Below are 22,062 nucleotides of genomic sequence, written 5' to 3'. Positions count from 1 at the left end.
GAAATGTAAGAAAGAAAGAACATCGCCATTGATTCTATATTATTGCTAGCATCTGTTATTGACAATAAAAAAAAAGTTGGAAAATATTGCAATTGAACAACTAGACTTTCTGAGTGGTTAAAAGTAATTTCATATCCATGTAGACCTAACTACTGTACACATCTGGCAGTGTTTTGCTATAACTTTGGACACAGATGCCCAGAAAGTTGAACATTCAGTGTGTCCTCCTCTCCCCCATTTGTTCTCCTTTCCAGTTATCCACGTCCACCAGATGTTCAGACATCTGGTGACCCTAGGTTAACTATCGAAGCCATAGTTTAATACTGTATATCATAACTGACCACATATACACAGCATAAATGCTAGGTTAGTTTATAGTTCAATGCATAGTGAGAATCTAATAACCATGATTTTATTAAATCGTTATGGTTTAGCCCCATTTGCAAACCCATCTTATGCAAATCGAAATACCTAAAGTTACTAAACCTACGCTTTATATTAGTTTCGTTGAGCGAAGGATACACGATAGAGTTTAACACCACTACTAAGAACAGAGTACATCCTGCGTTTTGTTTCGTAGACTCTCGATTTCCGGATTGGTCAAAAAGGTCTCACAGTAATCGACGTGATAGGCATTTGACTTGATCGCGGGGGCGTGGCAAAAAGAAGTTTTCCGGCGACGGGTGGGCGGATCTATGTTAATGATATATACTTTGCCTTCCGTGATTGGCTCCCTTGCGTTCTGATGAAAGCCGGGTAAAGTGGCGGGGTAAGCGCTGTGGTTTGACGCTGTCACCGCCGCTCTCACGATGAGCCGTACAGGGGGGATCCTCGGCTGCGGCCGGCGTCTTTCTGCGCTCGGGATCTTGCCGATCAAGGGTCCTCTAGCTGGTGAGCGATCTCTCGTTTTTCTGCAGGCTGTGAATGTGGCTGGGGGGATTGCAGAGAGATTTGGCAGTCCAAGAGCAAGCGAGAGGCGGGGAGACTTAAAAACAGTGAGATTCAAAAGGGGCGGAGGAGCTCGGGCTGTGGAATGATAGAAAGATATCGAGGGACCCATAGACCCATCTCCTTGTCTTTGCAAAAAAATAAAATAAAATTAAGATAATTACGGTGGAAGGAAAAGGGGGAAGAGTCTGGTTTTTGGGAAGACTGCCTGGATCAATTGTGCCAGGTCTCCCGTTCCTGCTAGAAAAGCACTGGTGGCATTTATAGTCCAGTTTATTTGAATAAGATCGTCGAGGAAGTTGGTCGAAATCGGGAAAAGAAGATAAAAGGGGAGGCGTTTCAGGTGATAAGGGGAGAGAGAGATGGCCCTGTGCAGGTCGTTTGCCTTACAGTGCCTAAGGTAATGATGATGAGCCCTTGATGAGACAAGCTGCAATATCTGCACAAGGAGGTTTTATAGTATGGTGCTCTTCTTTTCTTGAAAAGAAAAAGAGTGCCATTTCTCCCTGCAGGCCTTTATATATACATTTTCATTTGAGCATTAAAAGTTTGTAAACCAGGAGATTGGTGTGGTGCTGTTGCTGTGTCTTTGCACTTTCGCATTTCTGCAATGTCATTTTTTTAAGCAGAGTCCTTAAATTGCAAATTAATATATGCAGCCAGCTCTTTGGAGGCTCTGTATTATAATGCCTTCTTCATAATGCTGACATTATAGTCCTGGGCCAGGATAGTGTTGTCACAGTTGTGTAATGCTGCTGATGAGTATCCATGATGTTTGCTGCAAAGGTATAATGCAAACAACTGTTGCCCATATACACATTAGTTTATGAACAGCTAGTTATTTTAATAAAACGTAGATATAGGTGCCCTTAAGATAAGAGAAGGAAAAGTCTAATGTTGGGTTTAGATCAATTTGGCTGTCAAAGTTTTGATGGGAGTCATTTGCACATAATCTTGGTTGACATCAGATCAAGTTAATAAAGAGCATAAGAAGAGTGTGATCACTGAGAATTGATTTGTTTCTGGGCACAATGTAAAGTGGTGGTTATGATCTCCAAAGCCATGGATACCTTTGTACAAAAATGTTCAGAGATCACATACTTGTGTTAGACTCTGTCAAAAGTTCGGGGGACCCTTCACTCTGTATTACTTCTATAGGGAGTACATTTGGGGAATGTGTAAGAAGTAAGGACTCTTCATTGTCTGCACTCAGTCTGTGTAAATCCTTGCCGCGGAATAACATACAGGAAATCCTCGAATTATGACCACAATTGAGCCCAACTTTTTTGTTGCTGAGTGAGACATTTGTTAAGTGTATTTTGGCCCATTTTACGACCTTTCTTGCCACAGTTGTTAAGTGAATCACTGCAGTTGTTAAGTTGGTCTCATGGTTGTTAAGTGAATCTGGCTTCCCCATTGACTTTGCTTGTCAGAAGGTCGCAAAAGGTGATAACATGATCCCGGAATACTGCAACTGTCAAAAATATGAGTTAGTTGCCAAGCATCTGAATTTTGATCTCATGACCATGGGGATGTGTGAAAAACGGTGCCATTGTAACTTTGAACGATCACTAAATGAACTGTTGTAAATCGAGGACTATCTGTATTAGCCCGATCTCTCCTGGTCTCCTGTTAGCAATAGAAGACTGTGCTTAATACAGCAGTGAACACATCAGATGTATAAAGGTTGATAACCCCCACTTGATTCACTCCTGCCAGGATTTAGCCAAAGAAGTATAGGTAGTCCTTGACTTACAACAATTCATTTAGTGATAGTTTGAAGTTATAATGGTACTGAAAAAAGTGATTTATGACCATTTTTCACACTTATGAGTGTTACAGCATCCCCGTGATCATGTGATTTGCATTCGGATGCTTGGCATCTGGTTCACGTTGATGTCGGTTTCAGTGTCCCAGGATCATGTAATTGCCTTTTGCAATGTTCTAACAAGCAAAAGTCAGTGAGGAAGCCAGATTCACTTAACAAATGTATTATTAATTTAACAACTGCAGTGATTCACTTAACAAACGTGGCAAGAAATTCATAAAATGGGGCAAAATTCACTTAGCAAATTTTTCACTGAGTAACATAAATTCTGGGCTCAATTGTGATCGTAAGTCAAGGACTACCTGTATAGTTAATATTTTCTCTTCTGAAATAATTATTCTCCCGGGAATTATAGCAATTGTTGTGCAAGCTATCTGAAGGAAACTAATACTTATCCTGTTATTTCCAACACTTTGTGATCCAATGGGCATAATTTCTCCAGGATAGTCTGTCAGCAATACCTTCTTTGTGTTCTTTTAAATTTTTGTTTGTGAGTTCACTGACTGTATCTAGTCATTTTATCTTCTCTCAGCTTTCCATTTTCAGAAGTATTGGGAGTCTTCTCCAATGACTTTATTAATGCCTTTACATTGTGTGTCTAAAATATTTAAACTTAATCTTCATTTTAGTGCTTCTAGCAAGCACTTTTGGGTTTACTTTGTCTATCGTGGAATAATATATTCTTGCAGTGCAGGTTTTTCTCAACATTTTTCTCCCTCCAGCATAAAGGTGAATGAAAGATCTGAAAGGACTTAAAGTAAAAAGTAAAGATTATGTGTGAAATACTCTTTTCTCCCGTGGCATCAATTTCTTGAGATCCAGAGGCAGAGAATGAATGATAGAAGCAGTATTTGTAAGATTCTTTTTTTTAGCAACATACTTGGACATTTCTTTGCATGTTGTAGTGCAAAAATAAATGTCAAGGTTGTTGCACTGGAAAAAAGGGCTGTCATGTCTAGGCCTTCACATCTCTGATTAACTCTATGATCTCTGGCCTCTGGATTTTTTTTTTTTTTCTGTAATGAATGAAAGATTTTACACCAACGGTAGTGTTAGTGTTAAAGTACAGCATAAGGAATGAGATTATGAAGGAATTTACTGTCATAGACAAGCACATTGTCAAGGAATCTGCTGTATAGTGGATAATGTAAACAACAGAGTGTAAAATCATGCAATGATACAAAATGATAAGAAGATCATTCCGATGGATGTCATAATAATTAAGTGGCAATTGTTGTTCCAAACTTGTACTAACCTTTTATTTGAACGTGTAGCTAGCATTTTTAGAGATCTTAGTTTGTATATTTTGATTTATATTTTTTAATTCTGAAATTTCATAAGGATTTATAACTAACACCAGCTGAATTTTTATCTTACCTTGCTATCTTGTTTCTTATCTTTTTCATTTCTTGTTTATAATATAAAACTATGCTGAAATATAAATACATTTCAAAAGTCAAACCAGTATTTAAATATTACATGATGGGAGAAGAATAGCAGTGTGGAATTGTCTCTTGTTTATTTCTTGCAGAAGTTGTTCCAAGGCCTACAGTAAAGGTAATGCAAAAGCAAGAATTATTGTATAAGACGTGATCTTTAGAAAAGGAGTTCTTGACAGACAAATCCGGTGAATTGATGTCTGTTAGGTCGCAGAGTTGGAAGCCACTGAGCAACAATTGAGCAACAATTGACAGAAAACAGCTGCATTGAGCTGTGATGGCGCAGTGGTTAGAGTGCAGTACTGCAAGCTACTTTTGCTGCTTGCTGGCTGCCAGTAGTTTGGCAGTTCAAATCTCACCAGGCTCATGGTTGACTCAGCCTTCCATTCTTCTGAGGTGGGTGAAATGAGGACCCAAATTGTTGGGGGCAATAGGCTGACTCTGTAAACCACTTAGAGAGGGCTGTAAAGCACTGTGAAGCGGTATATAGTTTTTTCTGTTCAAGAAACTGAGAGAATTGGGATCATCAGCTGTCTGGGTTGGAACTGAATTTGGAGGCAGTGGGCCATACTACGAAGAAAGTATCTTCTTCGTGGCTCACTCTTTTCTCTCATTCTCTCAGAGTTTATCATATTTTTCTGGTAGATGATGATGATGATGATGATGATGATGATGATGATGATGATGATTCAAATTTCTATACCGCCCTTCTCCTTTCGGACTCAGGGCGGTGAACAGCCAAGATAAAAACATCTATACAAACATCACAGTTAAAAGTAAAGTTAAAATAATTTATAAATTTGGCCCATAATTTAAAACTTGTCAATTAAAATCAATATTAAAATTTTAAAACTAACCCTAAAATCAAGACAGACCGGCTAACTGAAAAAGATAAGTTTTTAGGGCACGACGAAAGATCCGAAGGTCGGAGATCACTCGTATCTCTGGGGATAGATTGTTCCATTCCAGCAGTTTGTAGATTATTCTGGTAGATTATTCCAGATTGAACCTGGAGGGCTACAGGTAGTTCTTGACTTAACAACCATGCTAGAGCCCAAAATTTCTGCTGCTAAGCAAGATAGTTGTTAAGTGAGCTTTGCCCCATTTTATGACCTTTCTTCCCACCGTTGTTAAGCGAACCACTGCAGTTGTTAAGTTAGTAACAATGTTGTTAAGTGAATCTGGCTCCTCCATTGACTTTGTCATAAGGTCACAAAAGATTGTGCAATGGCGACAGCACAACCATCATAAATAGGAACTAATTGCCAAGCATCCAAATTTTGATCATGTGACTGTGGGGATGCCGCAACAGTCATATAAGTGTGAAAAATGGTCATAAGTCACTTTTTTCAGCGCTGTGGTAACTTCAGACAGTTACTAAACAAAATGTTTGTAAATCAAGGACCAGCTTATGTAATTTCTTCTTTTTCTCTGCTCTCAGGTATCAAGCGGCTTCTTTCCACAGCCGAGTTCAGACCTAGAATATGTATTGTAGGCAGTGGACCAGCTGGATTCTACACAGCACAACATCTCCTGAAGGTAATGGGCACATTTATAAGACAAACACGTGGGTTCTTATGTCCCTGTTAGTTTATGGCCATTGAGTGCCTGCAGTTAGCTTTGGAAGACAGAGTTCCCTTAATGTAAGACTAGACAATTTTTGACTTCCATCACTCCTGTCATTATGGAAGTGGCAAAGAATTCTCAGAGATACCATCCACTTTGCCTATTTATGTCTTTTTCCTCTGCTTTAATGAATTTAGACATGACTGGAGATTCTTGAATTATGCCACAATCAATCATTGACATTAAAAAAAACTGGTTCCAAGGCTGAATAAGAGTAACCCCCCTAAACCTCCCTAAAGTCTTGAAGACCTGGTTCTTCCCTGAGCATCAGCCAAGATGTTGGATGAGCCCAATAATTTAACAACCGGTTCTCTGCCCTAATGACCGGCTGGGTGGGCATGGCCAGGGGGTGTGACAGGCAGTACTCTGCCTCTTGCACCCCCCTGGGAGCACCTTCTCGCGCCCCATTTTGGGCCTTGGAGGCCTCCCTGCACTTACCTGGGAGCCAAAATGGGACGCGTGGGGAGTCCTGAAAGGGGCGGGGCAGGGCCATCCAGCGATTTAACTACTGATTCATTCAAACCGGCTGAATCCCACCACTGGATGAGCCCATCTTGCAATGGGATGGGAGCATGAAATATTATTGTGCTTTGGTTCAGCTGCATTTATTGTTCTTACTATTGCTGGTTCTTTTTTTAATTCTCTTAAAAGTAAACCCTTTGCAAGTTGCCCAGAATGGCAACCATGAGTTGGGTGGCCACAGAAACATCTTGAATGAATGAATGAATGAATGAATGCATGAATGCATGCATGCATGCATGCATGAATCTATCTCTATTTCCAGAAAGATAGGGTTTGTTAAAGGAAATAAAAACAAAAGTTTTTTTCTCTTGATGATTAGTATGGCAGATTTCTAGGGAATATCAGAGCTGTAGACTAAACTGGGAAATTGAAAAAAGACCCCCTCCCCCCCAAAAAAGAGCGGCAAAGCACTTCTGCATTGGGGCCATTTTAAATTTGGGTGCCAGCAGAAAGGACCTTGGTGAGAATAGCATGTCTTTGCACCCTGATCTCATCTGTCCTTGGATCTGCCTGTTTTTATCCCAGAAGAAGTATAACTTGTGTGCACATCCTTTTAAAATGAAGAACAAATAGATCCCATCTCCTGTTGGATTGATTAATGATACTCCTATGCTGTTGCCTGCTAACAGTGTTGGAGAGGCTTATAAGAACAATAATGGGAAATTATTAACAATGGCAAATATAACATACAGAAATCTTGTGGCAGAGAATAAAGTTAGTGCAGCAGAATATTTCAAGCAGCACAAAGAAATATTTTAAACAAGTATTAACCCTAACATTCAAGACTATACAAGAAAAAGGGTAGAGATTTTAAAAGAGGCATTCTCTTGACACCAAAAAAACCACACAGCAGGCCAGGGCAAGTTGCCAATGGGTTGGACTATGCTATTGAAAAAGTCCTTTCCCACTGTCTCTTGTGCAGAGATACTGTACTAACTTTTTTCTTTTCTTTTTTTAACAACTTACTTAACTTTTTTGTGATTATTAACTATCACAAAAGAATAAATACTCTCTCTCTTTCTCTCTCTGTCTCTCTCTCTCTCTCTGTCTCTCTCTGTCTCTCTCTCTCCCTCTCTCTCTCTCTCTCTCTCTCTATATATATATATATGAAAAATTAGAAGAAATTTCCCCCTTAAATTAGAACTAAATGCTTTTTAATTCCATACCTCACCCCATTTTCTATAAACTCATCTCTAAATTTTCAATCTCTTTACTGTGTTCTCCCGAAAATAAGACCTTGTCTTATATTTTTTTGAATCCCAAAATAAGCACTTGGCCTTATTTTCAGGGAGGCCTTATTATTTTGGGGCACGTGGACCAAGATGGGGCTCCTCTTGCTGTCTTACCTGATTTCCAGTTCTGCATTTAAATATTTTTGGGGAGGGCTTATTTTTTGGGGGAGGCTTATTTTAATGCATGCGCTCAAAAGCCCAATATAGCGCTTGCAATACCAGGGGATGTCTTATTTTCGGGGAAACGGTATTAATCAGTAAAAGTCCAGTAAGGGCTAACAGAAACAACAACTTGTCTCTACTTCCATTTAAACAAATTCCCTCTGATCCCTCTCTTCAAATAATCAAAATCCAATTCCAATTCCAATTTTTAATTAATATATTTGTATCCTACCTTTGTTATTTTTACAAGTATCTCAAGATGGCAAACATATCCAATACACCTACTTCCTATATTTTCCTCATAACATCACTGTGAGGTGGGTTGGTCTGTGAGAGTGACCGGCCCAAAATAACCCAGCCTTTCTAGCCTCTGTTACACAAAATACTTTTACAATTTAATTCATTGCATCCAATTAAATGTTGCCAAAAATATCTATCATCTAATTTCAGTAAAAAATAAACCCTCTTCATTATATACCACAGATAGTTAGCCATTATTTTAACTATAATCAAATAAACCAATTTTGTATTTTTTTCTTCTTTCTATAAGCAATCTTTAAATCCCACAAATAATATTCTAACCAGTTCATTTTTGTTAGTTGAAATGTTAAAATCCTCCTTAAAATCTGTTTTGATTTTATTCAGCAGGGCTTGTTCCTTTTCAATAATAGCTTTTGATTCCATTATCAAATTAAATAGCTTGAGACCAGCGGTGAAATCTACTTACCGTCGCTACCGATTTGGGCGCGCTCCTGCGTGCCTCTTCTGCGCATGCACAAATGGTTAAAAAACGGGACGTAATGATGTCCCGGCGGGTGGGCGGAGCCTCCCGCCGCTAGTACTATCGGTTCAGCGAGCCGGATAGAACCAGGGGGATTTCACTGCTGTTTGAGACCCTCTTGTAACTAGGTGCTAAACTTATCCTTTAAAATAGTCAGCTTGTAAGCAAACATTTTTCCACACCAGAGAGGATCCTTTTAATTAACCTCAAAGTGTTTCTTTAATTAAAATTCATCTGATCCCTTAATCCAGAGTTCCCCAAACTTTTTGGCCTTGTGGATGGGCGTGGAAGTGGATAAGAGAGGATGGTTCCACAGGCATGGCGGGTAAGCACGCGTGCTCAGTTCCATTTGCATGAGTGGCGGGAATATGCACCTGCCGCTTATGCAAATGGAGTGCACACATGCTTGCCTGCTACTCATGCAAGTGGGGATAGGTGCTTGTCCGCCACTTCCAACATACAATAGATTTAAAAGCTGAGTTGAACTGGGTTGGCATCCTTTAAGATATTTAATAAAGGGGCCCCATCTACAGTATTTTTTGAGGTGGGTGGTGGACCATTTTATGATTAGGCTCAATTATGGTCATAATCCGAGGACTACCTGAATAAACAATTGTGCAGCCCTTCGGGTTTGTGTGATGACAGAGGTCCAAGTTTCAGATATGTTGCAAAATAACACTCAGAATTTCCAGACAATTCTAAATTCTGGCTGGGAAGTCTATGTTCCATCCTATGAGTCTGCAGGGGATTGAAAGAGAAGGACAGTGACATAGCCAGGGTCAAAACCATAAATAGAGATCTAGAGCCAAAGGCTTAGCCAAAGGCTTAGACCATGGAACTGAAGCCAACAAGTACTGCTTAATAGAGATAGATTAGAAGAATAAGTTAAGCTTGATGTATCCAAGAAAGTTTAGTCACAGGTACTGACACAGGTGAAATTGGAAGACAGGTTGAAATGCTATATTGTTTCCAGCCTGATTCTGTTTTATAAAGTTTCCAAAAGTTTACTACCATGCCTATTTCCTACCTCAGCTAGTGCTCTTCATAATTCTGATGCTTTGGAAAGCCTGGTCCTGCAGTGTAACAGTCCTCCTTCTACTATTCAAAGTACTCAACTACCAAGATGCTGCTTGGGGTTCAGAGGCTACAGATTAGAGACTGGATCTGCAAAGTCTGAAGGGGTTGCAAGGAGTAGCTCTCTTGTTTCATCCATGTGTGTTCTTGGGCCATGCAAGCTAGAATTTACGGTTCTGGTACATTTGGAGAGAGCCAGATTGTGAAAAAAGGACTGAAAGAGAAAAGGAAAAAAGAACCTGGTGTCTGAAGGGTACAGGGTTTAAATATTTGTTTCGATAGAGGTGAGGAACAATTTGATCTCCTTTCAGGGAATAAAATATCTTGGGAATTGTAATTGATATCAGAGAGAGTAACAGGCTGGTAAAAGCTGATTTAATAGCAATAGCACTTAGACTTATATACCACTTTACAGTGCTTTACAGCCCTTTCTAAGCAATTTTACAGAGTCAGCATATTGACCCCAACAATTTGGTTCCTCATTTTACCCACCTCGGAAGGATGGAAGGCTGAGTCAACCTCGAGCCTGATGGGATTTGAACTGCCAAACTGCAGGTAGCTGGCAGTCAGCAGAAGTAGCCTGTAGTACTACACTCTAACCACTGTGCCACCATGGCTCTTAGTGGGATTTCCCTCAAGAATTACCATTCTGTGAAAAGTTAATATTAATGAAAGTTAATATTATTGGCATGAAAACATTCTTCTCCTTATATTTACCAAAGGAAAGCGGTGTTGTTAAATTAGGATCTCTCTCTCTCTCTCTCTCTCTCTTTATCTTTTTGAATTTCAAAGCTTGACCTTGGTTCTAGCAGGGAAGATGCTGATGCTGACTGTAGAGTCATGACAGATAATCCTGAAAGAAATAGGCTGATACCAGGAAAGGAAATGGATGTTGTGGCTCTCCTCCAGCTTTCAAGGACATTGTGTTCTTTGCTCAGGAAAAAGAAAAAACATAGTTCTTTCTTATTGTAAACTTGTCAACCCTTTGCATGCACAACCACACATGACTTAGAATATGAATATCTGATGGCGTGCTGAACTCTTATGCATCTGCCCATCAATTAAAGATCCAGTGCAGAGGCTCCCTTGAGACGAATACATCTGCCAGTGAGATGCTGTGCTCAGCCAAAGAGAGTACATGCTCATTTCCATCTCCCTGGCTGTGGAATTTCCTTCTCCTTCACTTCAGCTGGACCTGATTTTTATCAGTTTTCAACGCCAACAGAAATCCCTTCACCCAGATCCACCCTGTCCAGACTGAGGTTGCTGAGCCATCTATTCAATCAATCTGTTTCAATTTATTATAAATGGCTTTTTAATGTTTCCCTGATTCCCTGGGGATGTGCCTTTAATGAGGAAAAAAGACAAAATATGTTACAAGTGTAAATAATGAAGGCCTGCCCTGGTGTTTGAAATCATCTTTTCCTCACATGTTTGTTCAATCCAATGTTTGCTTGGGTCTCGTGGGAAGGACCTAGAGAACTTGTGTTTTATGGTGCATCCTTCAAAGATGTAACGATTTAAAATAGACCTGAGTATAGCTGCATACGAAAGGTCACATTTTGAAAACTGAATAAATCCACCAAATCTAATCAAGGATTGAAAAAGCTAACCATCTGAAATGCTAAATGTTAGCCTCCATGTAAACCACATAGAACCAACATAGGAAAAAAAAAGAGAGAAGCCAAAGCTTAGATACATAAAACTAAAAACAATCAAAAGAAATAATACTAATGAATCCCGCATTACCACAACACCAACTTCTGGCAAACTGAATATAAACTTGCCCTTCCTGGTTGTCTGCCAGCTAAGTGTTTTTAACTGTAGGGGGAATAATGATGAAAGATGTATTTTCACAATTTTTTTTAAAACAATAGTTATATATTGTCCATCCTATACAAAAGTAGAAACTTCAGATCTTATTGCTAGATTTTCTGGATTCAGACAAATTAACATTGTTCTGTGTTTTTATCTCTCTCTCTCTCTCTCTCTCTCTCTCACACACACACACACACACACACACAAACACCCCCCCCCCCACACACACACATTATGTGACAGGTAGTTTGGTGTAGGTGTTAACTCACCAGGGTAGAAATCAGGAGACGATGAGTTCTAGTCTTAGGCACTAAGCCAGCTGGGTGATTTTGAGCCAGTCACTCTTTCTCAGATTTAGGAAACAGACAGTGGCAAACCACTTCTGAAATCTTGCCACAAATATGGCAAAGACCAATCCAAGCAGTTTCCCAGGTTCAAGGCTGACTCAAAGGCATGGAAAAAATGGTATATGGATAACCAATATAGTTAAAGCATAGCTGGATACTGACAATAAAAACAATTTTTTGGGACAGCTTTTTGCTGCAGAAGGCATGCCTGTCTTCTGAATATTCAGGGGGGAAAAAATCTGAGAATGATCGGGACTCTGTTAAGCTCTCTGTCTTCACAAGCTCATTAAATCTAATTTTTCTTTGTTACACATTTCAAGAGCTTAACAGTAAACACCTGAAGTTCCTACAATTCTGTGAAAAAAATGTGCCCCTTTTTGAATTTCTGAATTCTTGAATGCCTTTGCTATTTTAGTTCATTGCTACTTGTTTGGGTCCATATCCAGAAAGAAACAACCTTGTTTTGTTTGAAGTACAACTTCTCAGATAGGTTTGGGCAGATATTTCCTGAAAGCTGTTTCACACAGAAAACATTTTGCCTATCCCTGATTTTGGTATTTCCCTGGTTGCTACCCGTAATAAATTGCAGGGAGTTCCAAAGAGAAGGAAATAAAGGCTTTGTTTCCAGATTAATGGGCGTAACTTTAAACTGACTTATTTTGTTTCAGGAAGTTTTAATGTCATTCATCCAGCTGATAGAAAGGAATTCTGTTTTGCAGTTGCCATTTTATCAATATTAGCACATCAAGAAGTTTTATACCCCTAATTTTGTTAAACTGACAAATAGTGCATTCTTTAAAAATATTATGCTCATGTAATAACTCTGCTTCATGAGCTGCACTGGTTGCCAATCTGCTTGCAGGTTTAATTTAAGATGCTGTTGATATAGCTGTGTGACTAAAGGCATAGGCCATGTTCCTTGGAGGTCTGTCATGGTTTGTGTTGGACTGGTGAGTACCAGCAGAGGTGGTACTCCAGGTCTATTCACTTAAACCGTTCACTCATTTATCCATCCATCCATCCATCCATCCATCCATGTCTTCATTGTTGACTTCATGTGACTGTCTGGATTATTCCATGCAGTTTCCTTGGCAAGGTGTTTTAGAAATGACTTGCCATTGCTTCTTTATTAGGGCTGAGATAGTGATTGACTCAAGATTACCCAGCTAACTTTGTCAGGCAATGTCCAAACAAAATTAAATAAATAATCTTAAACATTTGATCAGGATTAGAATTCAGATTTCTGTTTTTCTAGACTGGTGCCATAACCAGAGTACCTGTCAGCATCTTTTACCTTGATACCTTGGAACTGTGTCTTCTCTGTTGGGGTCCCTGACCTTCAGAATGAGGTCCCCCTGAAATCTGTGTGGCTCCCACTGTGTTGGTGTTTTGTAAATCGTGAAGATCTGGTTGATCTCCCAGACTGAGACAGATGGGGCCCCAGGGTGTGTTTTTAATTTTTGTTTTCTGCTTGTATATTGTGCCCAGATGCCATCATTCTTTTGGCTGGTATTGTTTTTTACAATACTATTTGTGAACTGCCCAATCTCAGTTGGAGTCAGGCAATGTCCAAACAGAATTAAATAAATAATCTTAAATATTTGATATATTTGAAGATGCAAAGACAATAGGAAAAAATGTAATAAACAGTGTCAATAGAACTGAATGCTAGAATGTTTGATTTAGAATGCAAATTCTATAATTCTTTCAGAAGAGTCATTTATGTGAGATGGGGGACATGAATAAAATAAATAATCCACTTAAATAATTCAGTATAATATGAAATTATAACAAAATAATGGTAGATATTTGTTTCTGTCAGATTCTTCCATAAAGTAATTCTGTCTTGATCATATGAAAGAGACTTGGCTGATGTGTAACATTGAGGTGGCCTAAAGGCTGTGATAGCTTAAGAGGGTCAACTGTCTCTGTTACTGCATGCTTGAATTATGTAAGGCAGCAAGTTAGTAGAGAGTATTTTCCCCTTCCATTCAATTGTGTTTGATTCTTAAAGATTGCCTGGACAGATCCCTGCAGTTTTCCTGGCAAGGTTTTTTGGAAGTGGTTTGCCATTGCCTCCCTCCTAGGGCTGAGAGAAAGGGACTGGCCCAAGATCACCCAGTTAGCATTATGCTGAAGGTGGGCTAGATGTCATGGTTTTTTGGTTTCTTGCCTGTTACCATAGCTCACAGGTGTCAAACTTGTGTCACGTTGCCATCACGTGATGTTTTGTGACGTTTTTTCCATTAACGGAGCTGGGATGGGTATCAGTAGTGGGTTTCAATTTTGGCCGCTACCGTTTTGCTCGTGGGTGCACACGACACTTCTGTGCATGCACAGAGACGTCCAGGCGGGTGGGCAGAGCCTCCTGCCTCCACTACCAGTTTGCCCTATCCGGGGCAAACTGGTAGCAACCCACCACTGAAGGGTATGGCCTGCGTGTGACGTATCCGGCCCCTAGGCCGCCAGTTTGACACCCTGCTTTAGCTTATACACACAACTGGCTGTCTTGAGAGCATGTAGTCATAATTAAAAGTAAAGAGGCCCTCAAAGGGTTCATTTATTTATTTTTACTTCCCTAGTTAGCTTACAGCCTTGAGATTCTAGGTAATCTTTTTTTTTATTGAAATTTATTATAATACAATACAATACAATTAGTCAGACACTGTTATTTTTCTACACCAGTTAGATTGATTGTTAACACTAGCAGACTCCTGTGTCTGCTTTGGGCACTCGGTCCGGAAAAGGTTAACCATCACTGACCTATAATGTACATTTCCCTCTCCTCTTTTAGAAAAACCCAATCAGCAAATTTCATTTCTATTTTCTATCCACTGTGTGTTCCAAAACCTGGACAAATTGTCTATAGCTATTTTCTGAGGGAGAAATTAAAATTCTAAACATGGTTTATCACCTTGTTTCCTGAACTGTAATTAATTCAAATCATACAACCAAGTTCATAGCAATAAATAATTGCTAGCTAAAATAGACATAAAGCTTTTGATTTCTTTCTCATAATTGCAGCGAGGGAGAAAGTAGGGAGAACACCTGCAGGTATCTAAGGTGTCTGTCCGTCCGTCCCTCCGTCCATCCATCCCTCCATCCCTCCATCCATCCATCCATCCATCCATCCATCCAATTTATATAGCTGTCTATCTTCTAACCAATTCTGTGTGGCTTCCACTCAAAAATTAAAACAACAAATGACACCATATTAAAACTATAAACCTGAACTAATTGAAACATTAAAAACAACAAAAATTTGGTGCCAAGTCAAGCTTCTAATGTGCTGTCATCCAATCTTATCTCACACTTGGGGAAAAGCCAGGCCAGGACAGAGGCCTGCCTAATGTTCATGTAATACTGGACATTTACCACAATATTTAAACTAGATTGCAATCATTTTGCTTTTGTAATAGGGAGGATTATCAATAGAGATGGAAGCATTTGGTAATTCATAGTTCACATCACTGTTGCAAATCTGTCCTATTTAATACTATGATTTTGTAATTGTAAATTCAATTATGGTACCTTTCTAAAATGCATTGAACAAATATGTACACCAATAGGACGGGTATATTTCTCTCTTTAAACACATTTGCCTTGTTGAATCCTTTATAAGTATGGATTTGGTCCATATTTTTTGGGGGGGAGGGTGTCTTTTAATTACTCCGTAATCCTTTACATCGGGGTGGAGTCAGGGCAACTGAATGGAGCTGAGTGTTTACTGGCTGGATGCCCTTCCTGTTGCCAATGCAGAGTTCACAGCAGAACTTTGGTCCATATTTTGGTTAAAACTTGGGGTGATCTCCTGGCTTAATGATGCTGAAACTGCTGGGCAGAAATGATCTGCACTCTAGCGGTTTGAGCTCGGCTCCGTGAGATAGAGTGAGCTCCTGTTGCTTGATCCCTAGCTCCTACCACCCAGCAGTTCGAAAGCATGCCATATTGCTAATAGATAAATAGGTACCAGTTTGGTGGGGCAAAACCTAGCTATAATTGAGTGTGCGGGGAACGGAAGCCTGGGCTGGTCCTGGCAAGACATGAGGCATTGCAACACAAGGCAAGATAAGGGGAGACTGATGGAGAAGCCTGGAAGAAACAGCAACCTGAGCGCCACTAGTTAATTGGTGTAAAGCTACTTCACCCCTCACCTGTCAGGACTGCATGTGTAGATTTCCCTGACATTGTGTGCCATATGCTAAATAAATAAATGCTACCCACTAGCAGGAAGTTCAACAGTTACTCCTTTGACACTCTGCATCTTCTTGGGGGCTCTGTTGCTTTGCAGTTGGCTGCTACAGAGTTATTGATGAATATAAGATACGGCATGAATGCTTTTTATTCATTTATTTGAAATATATTTATACAACTTTTCTGTGTATTTTTAAAAATTAGAGAGAGAGCCAGGGAAAGGGAAAGTAGAGGCAAATCTTACATCAGTTAGTTGTATGTGGCATTTTTTTAAAAGCTGGATCAAGAAATCTAGAATCTATGCCTGGGACAATTTCTCTCTGTCTTTTAATGTAAGAAATATCTCTTGGTTTCAGCAGAAAAGCTAGACCTGAGATAATCCTTGACTGTGGTAAAATAGCATAACATTCAGGAAAATGTTAAGTGTAAGCAATAATATTGATTTCCAACACAGGTTTCTGCTTTGATAGGGCATCAAATTCAGTGATGGTGTGGGTTCTGTGAATGCTAAAATTGTGGAGAATCTGCTGTGTAGAAATGATTGTAGAGAAAACTTCCGGTCCATTTGTGAATATATGTAGCTGTAGCAAAATGATAATCCTACATTCCCTTTTCAATTGTTTGAAACTTGGAGAGTTAGATTTAAAGGTGGGTTTCATTGCTGTTAAAGGACCCAATTCAACACACCCTTTTTATTTTTTCTTAAATGCATTAATGACTTGGGATGTCTTCTCCAGCATCACAAACAGACTCAGGTGGATATTTATGAGAAGTTGCCAGTTCCGTTTGGCTTGGTTCGTTTTGGAGTGGCTCCTGATCACCCAGAAGTCAAGGTTGGTACTAACTTTCTTTTTGGTATTAGCAGTCACAAAAGGGATCTACTAAGGTGGAGGCAGGGGAGGAGCCTCTTAAATTATTCCCTTTCTTCTTCTCGCCACCTTCTTTTCATTCCATTTTTGTCTTGTTTTTTGGTCTGCATACAACCCTTAGAAAATATGAGATATTTTGTGACTGATAACAGCATACTATTTAAGCAAGATTTGGAAATATGTACTAGGGCTGGGCAAAGCATTCAGAAGAGGTGTTTTATGATGCACAATACTATGAAAGAAACACCCATCTGAATTGTGAAAGTAGTCTTTGTGCAGCTGCTTCCAAAGCTGTCCTGTTTTCTCTCAGTACAATACAGTATATGTTTGGGTGCCCACAGCCACTTTGCTTCATTGGTGGCCTCAACAGAAGCTTACACAGACCACAGGAAACAGTTTTGGAAGATGCCAAAAGAGTCTTCCAAAAGACACGGCTGCTTTAACAGTCTGAAAAGCGGAACTTTTATTTGCCTTAACACTTTTCGCAAAGCACCTCTTTTGAACACTTAGCACAGCCCTAATATTTCATGGCCGTCTGTGGGTGTGGAGTTTTTTTTATGCCTGATGTCTTGCTATTGTCAGATGGAATGGACCAGTAATAAAGATCACTTGAGTTTGCACAGGTAAACCTGATGATAATGCGCTGTGTTTTCCCGTAAGCTAGTTATGACCTTGTCTACAACTAGAATGTCCACCGCTGGCAATAGGCCATATTACCTTCTCCCTGTGCCTGTATCTGGAAGAAAAATGTGCTATTTTAATGGAGCTGACTGGCCTGGTGCCAGCCTGAATCGCAAAGTGAGCTGCTGCTTGAGATGTTGCAAAGTCATCAGGCCTGGCCTCGTTCTTTTGCTGTAGTCTCCTGCTTGGGCACTTAGCCACTAGAGGCAAGGAGATGGCTTTCAGAGGGAACCTCTCTTGACCTCTCTCCCCAGAACGTGATCAACACATTTACCCAGACAGCCCACTCTGACCGCTGCTCCTTTTCTGGGAATGTGACCGTGGGGAAGGATGTAACTGTGGAGGAGCTGCAGGCGGCCTATCACGCGGTGGTCTTGGTAAGTGTTCTTGGTGGTAGTTTTAATAGCCTCAAGAGAAGGAATAGCATTTGTAAGAACATGAAGGTATGTCAAGAGTGATACATCAAAGCAAACGTTTTTTTTTATTATAGAGTAGTCCTCGACTTACAACCATTCGGTTTATGACTGTTCAAAGTTACGATGGCACTAAAAAAAAGTGACTTATGACCGTTTTTCACATTTATAATCCTTGCAGCATCCCCACGGTCATGTGATCAAAATTCAGATGCTTAGCGACTGGCATGTATTTATGACGGTTGCAATGTTCCGGAGTCATGTCATCACCTTTTGCGACCTTCTGTCAATGAGAAAGACAGATTCAGTTAGCAGCCACATTATTAACTTAACAACTGCAGTGATTTAACAACTGTGGCAGAAAGGTCATAAAATGGAGCATAACTCACTTAACAACTGTTTTCCATAGCAATGGAAATGTAGGGCTCAATTGTGGTCATAAGTTGAGGACTACCTATATTCCAGGAACGGCTGGAATATATTTCTGTCCACATATTGAGGCCACTATCATAGATAGTATAAGAAAACAGTTGTATTAGGTTTAGCTTGTTATACTTTGCTTATGGGATATATATTTTTTCTTTTCTGCCATCCATTAGGATTGGGCCAGGTTAGCGATGTTGTTAAATAAATACACAGACCAGCATTGCAAAATCCTGGACCATCATCCCATCAGAAGTGGGACTGAGTTCTTCACAGCTCTGCCTTGAATCCTGATGTTTGGATCTAGCTGAAATAGACAAAACGGACTCACTAAGCCTGGTTCACATATCCTGCTAAGCTGTGATGTGTTTAATTCGATTTAGGCTTAAGAGTTTCTTTGCTGTTGAATTTTTGGCTGAGCTCACAAATCTTGCCTAAATGTAATTTTTTCACTCATGTTTCTTCACCAAATCATAAGGGATATGTTCACATACTGTTGCTAAATCCTAACAGAGGGATTCATATATTTTTCTGTGCAACAACCCAATCTCATCAGGGTTTAGCATGAGGTATGACTGCAGCAATGGACCTCAGTTTGTTTCAGTCAAAGCTTGTTGAACAAATCCTTGTAGCATGACATAAAGATACAAGTCCCGATAAACAAACTACAGTTACTGAAGTTATACATTATACTGAGGCAGACCTAACAATTGGTACCGAGGCTTATATAAGCAGTTTTCCCTTGTGTGTGAGCCAAGCGGCTGTGTATGTACAGTCTATGCAGAGGCAGGTAGAGATGACTCTCTGAGCAGCCTTGTGAAACAAAAGATGTGGCTGCTTTAATAATTCAAAGACAAGTATGTCCTTGCTTCCATGTGTTGCAAAGTACCTCCTCTGGAGGCTTAGCAGGGATATACACAATTTCGCAAAATGAAAATGAAATCTCTGGCACAATCCCCATAGCATGTTCTAATAACCTCTGTTGTAACTTGCCATTTTAAAGGCGTAAGGGTTTTTGGGGAAAAAAATCTATCTCTGTATTTCATCTAGAATTTACATAATGCATCCAGAGTCCCTCGTGATTGAAAATACCTCCTGTGATATGAGCAATTAAATGACTAAACAAGTAAAAGGGAAAGGGGAAATGCTTATATAGATACCAGGGCTCTGATCTGCATCAGGAGAGTTAAAGTACAACTTTCCAGAAGGACAGCCAACTGCAAAAGACGATGGAGTTTCTGCATCCCGTAGCTGCAAATCAGTGTGGCTTGTTCCTCTCCTGGAAAAAAAACACAATTCAAGATGTAGGACGTAAGAGCAGCAAGTTGTTAATAGCATGAATGAGCCCAATATCTACCTTTCTTGCTGTTGCCTTTATTGCACCTCCCCCTCCAGTGGTGGGTTTCAAAAATTTTTACTAACGGTTCTGTGGGCGTGGCTTGGTGGGTGTGGCATGGCTTGGTGGGCATGGCAGGGGAAGGATACTGTAAAATCTCCATTCCCACCCCACTCCAGGGGAAGGATACTGTAAAATCTCCATTCCCACCCCACTCCAGGAGAAGGATACTGTAAAATCTCCATTCCCACCCCACTCCAGGGGAAGGTTACTGCAAAATCCCCATTTCTTCCCAATCAGCTAGGACTCGGAAGGCAGAGAATAGATGGGGGCGGGGCCAGTCAGAATTATTACTACCGGTTCTCCTAACTACTCAAAATTTCTGCTACCGGTTTTCCAGAACTGGTCAGAATCTGCTGAAACCCATCTCTGCCCCCCTCCCCAAAAAGCCCCTCAAACCTCACCTTATGCTTTCCCACCTTTGCTGTGGCCAAAGAGACAGGCCTACTCCCATCTCTGCTTCCTTTAGTACAGAGGCTTCCCTCCTGAACTCATCCAAAAATTGTCCCGTTCATTGTCTTATACCATCTTGGCACAGCCCTGTCAGTTAAAAAGCCAAGAACAGTGAACAATACTGTAACACCACTACCCATTTGTTTGAGAGAGCAGTATCTGTAATACACAACCAATATAATAGTGGCATATAAAAATCTCTGAGAGTTTTGTAATCAGCAGATTGACCTTAAATTGAGGGACATAATAAATGGTCTTTCAGTGCTCCGGCAACACTCATGGGGATTTTCAACTATAATGGAAACCATTCCTGACCTTTATTGTGCCACAGTTATGTATTTGCTGGGGGGTGGGAGTGGGAAGAAAGGCTGTTTCAGAAAATAGGCTGTATAATATGTATTTGAGCCACTGATTTGCATGCTGTAAAGTAGGGGTCTCCAACCTTGGGAACTTTAAGCCTGGCAGACTTCAACTCCCAGAATTCCCCAACCAGCCAGTTTTGCTGGTTGGGGAATTCTGGGAGTTGAAGTCTGCCAGGCTTAAAGTTCCCAAGGTTGGAGACCCCTGCTATAAAGCTTTATTTCCATTCTTCTTGCAGTGTTATGGCGCTGAGGACAACAGGACGCTTGGAATTCCTGGGGAGGACCTTGAAGGCGTCTACACAGCGAGAACATTTGTAGGATGGTACAATGGCTTGCCGGAGAACAGAAATGTAAGGATTTTAGTGTCATCTCACTTCCACCTCTCGAAGGTTGCCACCTGCTCAAGCATCCAGGGGAGAGACCTGCAGTTGGAAAAGAACACATAGATACCAAATTAAATCCAGAATGGTTTACGACTGCGAACCTGTTTGCATATCTTCTCTTTCATCTGCCATCAAAAGGCTAGAAGAGAAACTCTGGGGCTTGAGATAAAAGAAAAATGAAGATGCTTGTAGGAGTGTTTGCCATCAGGTGTGGAACACGGGCACAACAGCCTTTGCAATGGACGTGCTTATGTTCCCTCCACTTATGCCAAGCAACTTCATTCATGAATAGTTGTCATTGTAAAAATAATGGAAGCTGCTGGGCAGTTTTGGCCCTTCAGTGCTCTTCAAATAAGTAGTATTGGCATGATAAACTCAGAAATGACTGGGAAGGGGTATTTCCTTATTAAACAGCACATCCCACATACTTTTCCCTAGGAAGAAGTGATAAATATGAAGGGAAAATAGCCTTGTCTTACAATGCTATTTCCCTGCAAGACATCTTCTGAAAGTAGAAATGTTTTCCCGTGCATTCTGTGGGATTGGATAGAATCTGTAGCATGGTGCATCTTAAAGGATATGAAAGAGCTTTCAGCATCTCAAGCCGGTCCTGAAATTATAAGGAAAAAATTCTGGTGGCTGACTGCCTTGGACAAAAAACTGGAACGAGCTACTGATTTGCAGGCTGTAAAGCAATTTCCCTTCTTCTTGCAGTGTGTTATGGCGCTGAGGACAATCGGGCCCTTTAGAATTCCTGGGGAGGCATAGGTTTTGAAGGCTTACTGTGAAATGTCTCTTTGTTGTTCTAGCTGAAGCCAGACTTGAACAGTGAGACAGCAGTCATCCTAGGTCATGGGAATGTGGCGCTGGACATTGCACGGATTCTCCTATCGCCTCTTGAAATTCTTCGGGTAGGTTGTGAACGAGCCCTAGAGTGTTGGATGATGGTGGGGAGCCAAACAATGAGGTTTGCTATCAACCTGCCAGAAAATAACCTTTCAGGTAATGAAGGGTTGTGGGTAGGATCCCTGATTCAAAGACCTACCTGACTGCAGCCATCCTAGAGTCTTGCATTTCAGGTGAACACTTGTCTGTTTTATTGGAGGGGAGA

General features: G+C 40.4%; 1 protein-coding gene across 1 annotated transcript in view; it reads left to right on the top strand.

The window, feature by feature from the left end:
• Positions 1–713: 713 nt before the first annotated feature.
• Positions 714–22,062, top strand: part of FDXR (ferredoxin reductase) — a 33,689-nt gene continuing 12,340 nt past the window's right edge. Inside the window, exons 1-6 of the mRNA XM_034408707.3 lie at positions 714–891; positions 5,657–5,754; positions 16,709–16,804; positions 17,776–17,898; positions 20,805–20,918; positions 21,761–21,862. Of these exons, the coding sequence (XP_034264598.2) occupies positions 810–891; positions 5,657–5,754; positions 16,709–16,804; positions 17,776–17,898; positions 20,805–20,918; positions 21,761–21,862 (615 nt within the window). The 5' untranslated portion in view covers positions 714–809. The remainder of the gene's footprint in view (positions 892–5,656; positions 5,755–16,708; positions 16,805–17,775; positions 17,899–20,804; positions 20,919–21,760; positions 21,863–22,062) is intronic.

This window comes from Pantherophis guttatus, chromosome 2, assembly GCF_059756535.1.
Source record: "Pantherophis guttatus breed Tessera chromosome 2, ASM5975653v1, whole genome shotgun sequence".
In the NCBI taxonomy this organism is placed as follows: Eukaryota; Metazoa; Chordata; class Lepidosauria; order Squamata; family Colubridae; genus Pantherophis; species Pantherophis guttatus.
This window is presented reverse-complemented; position numbering and strand designations above follow the sequence as displayed.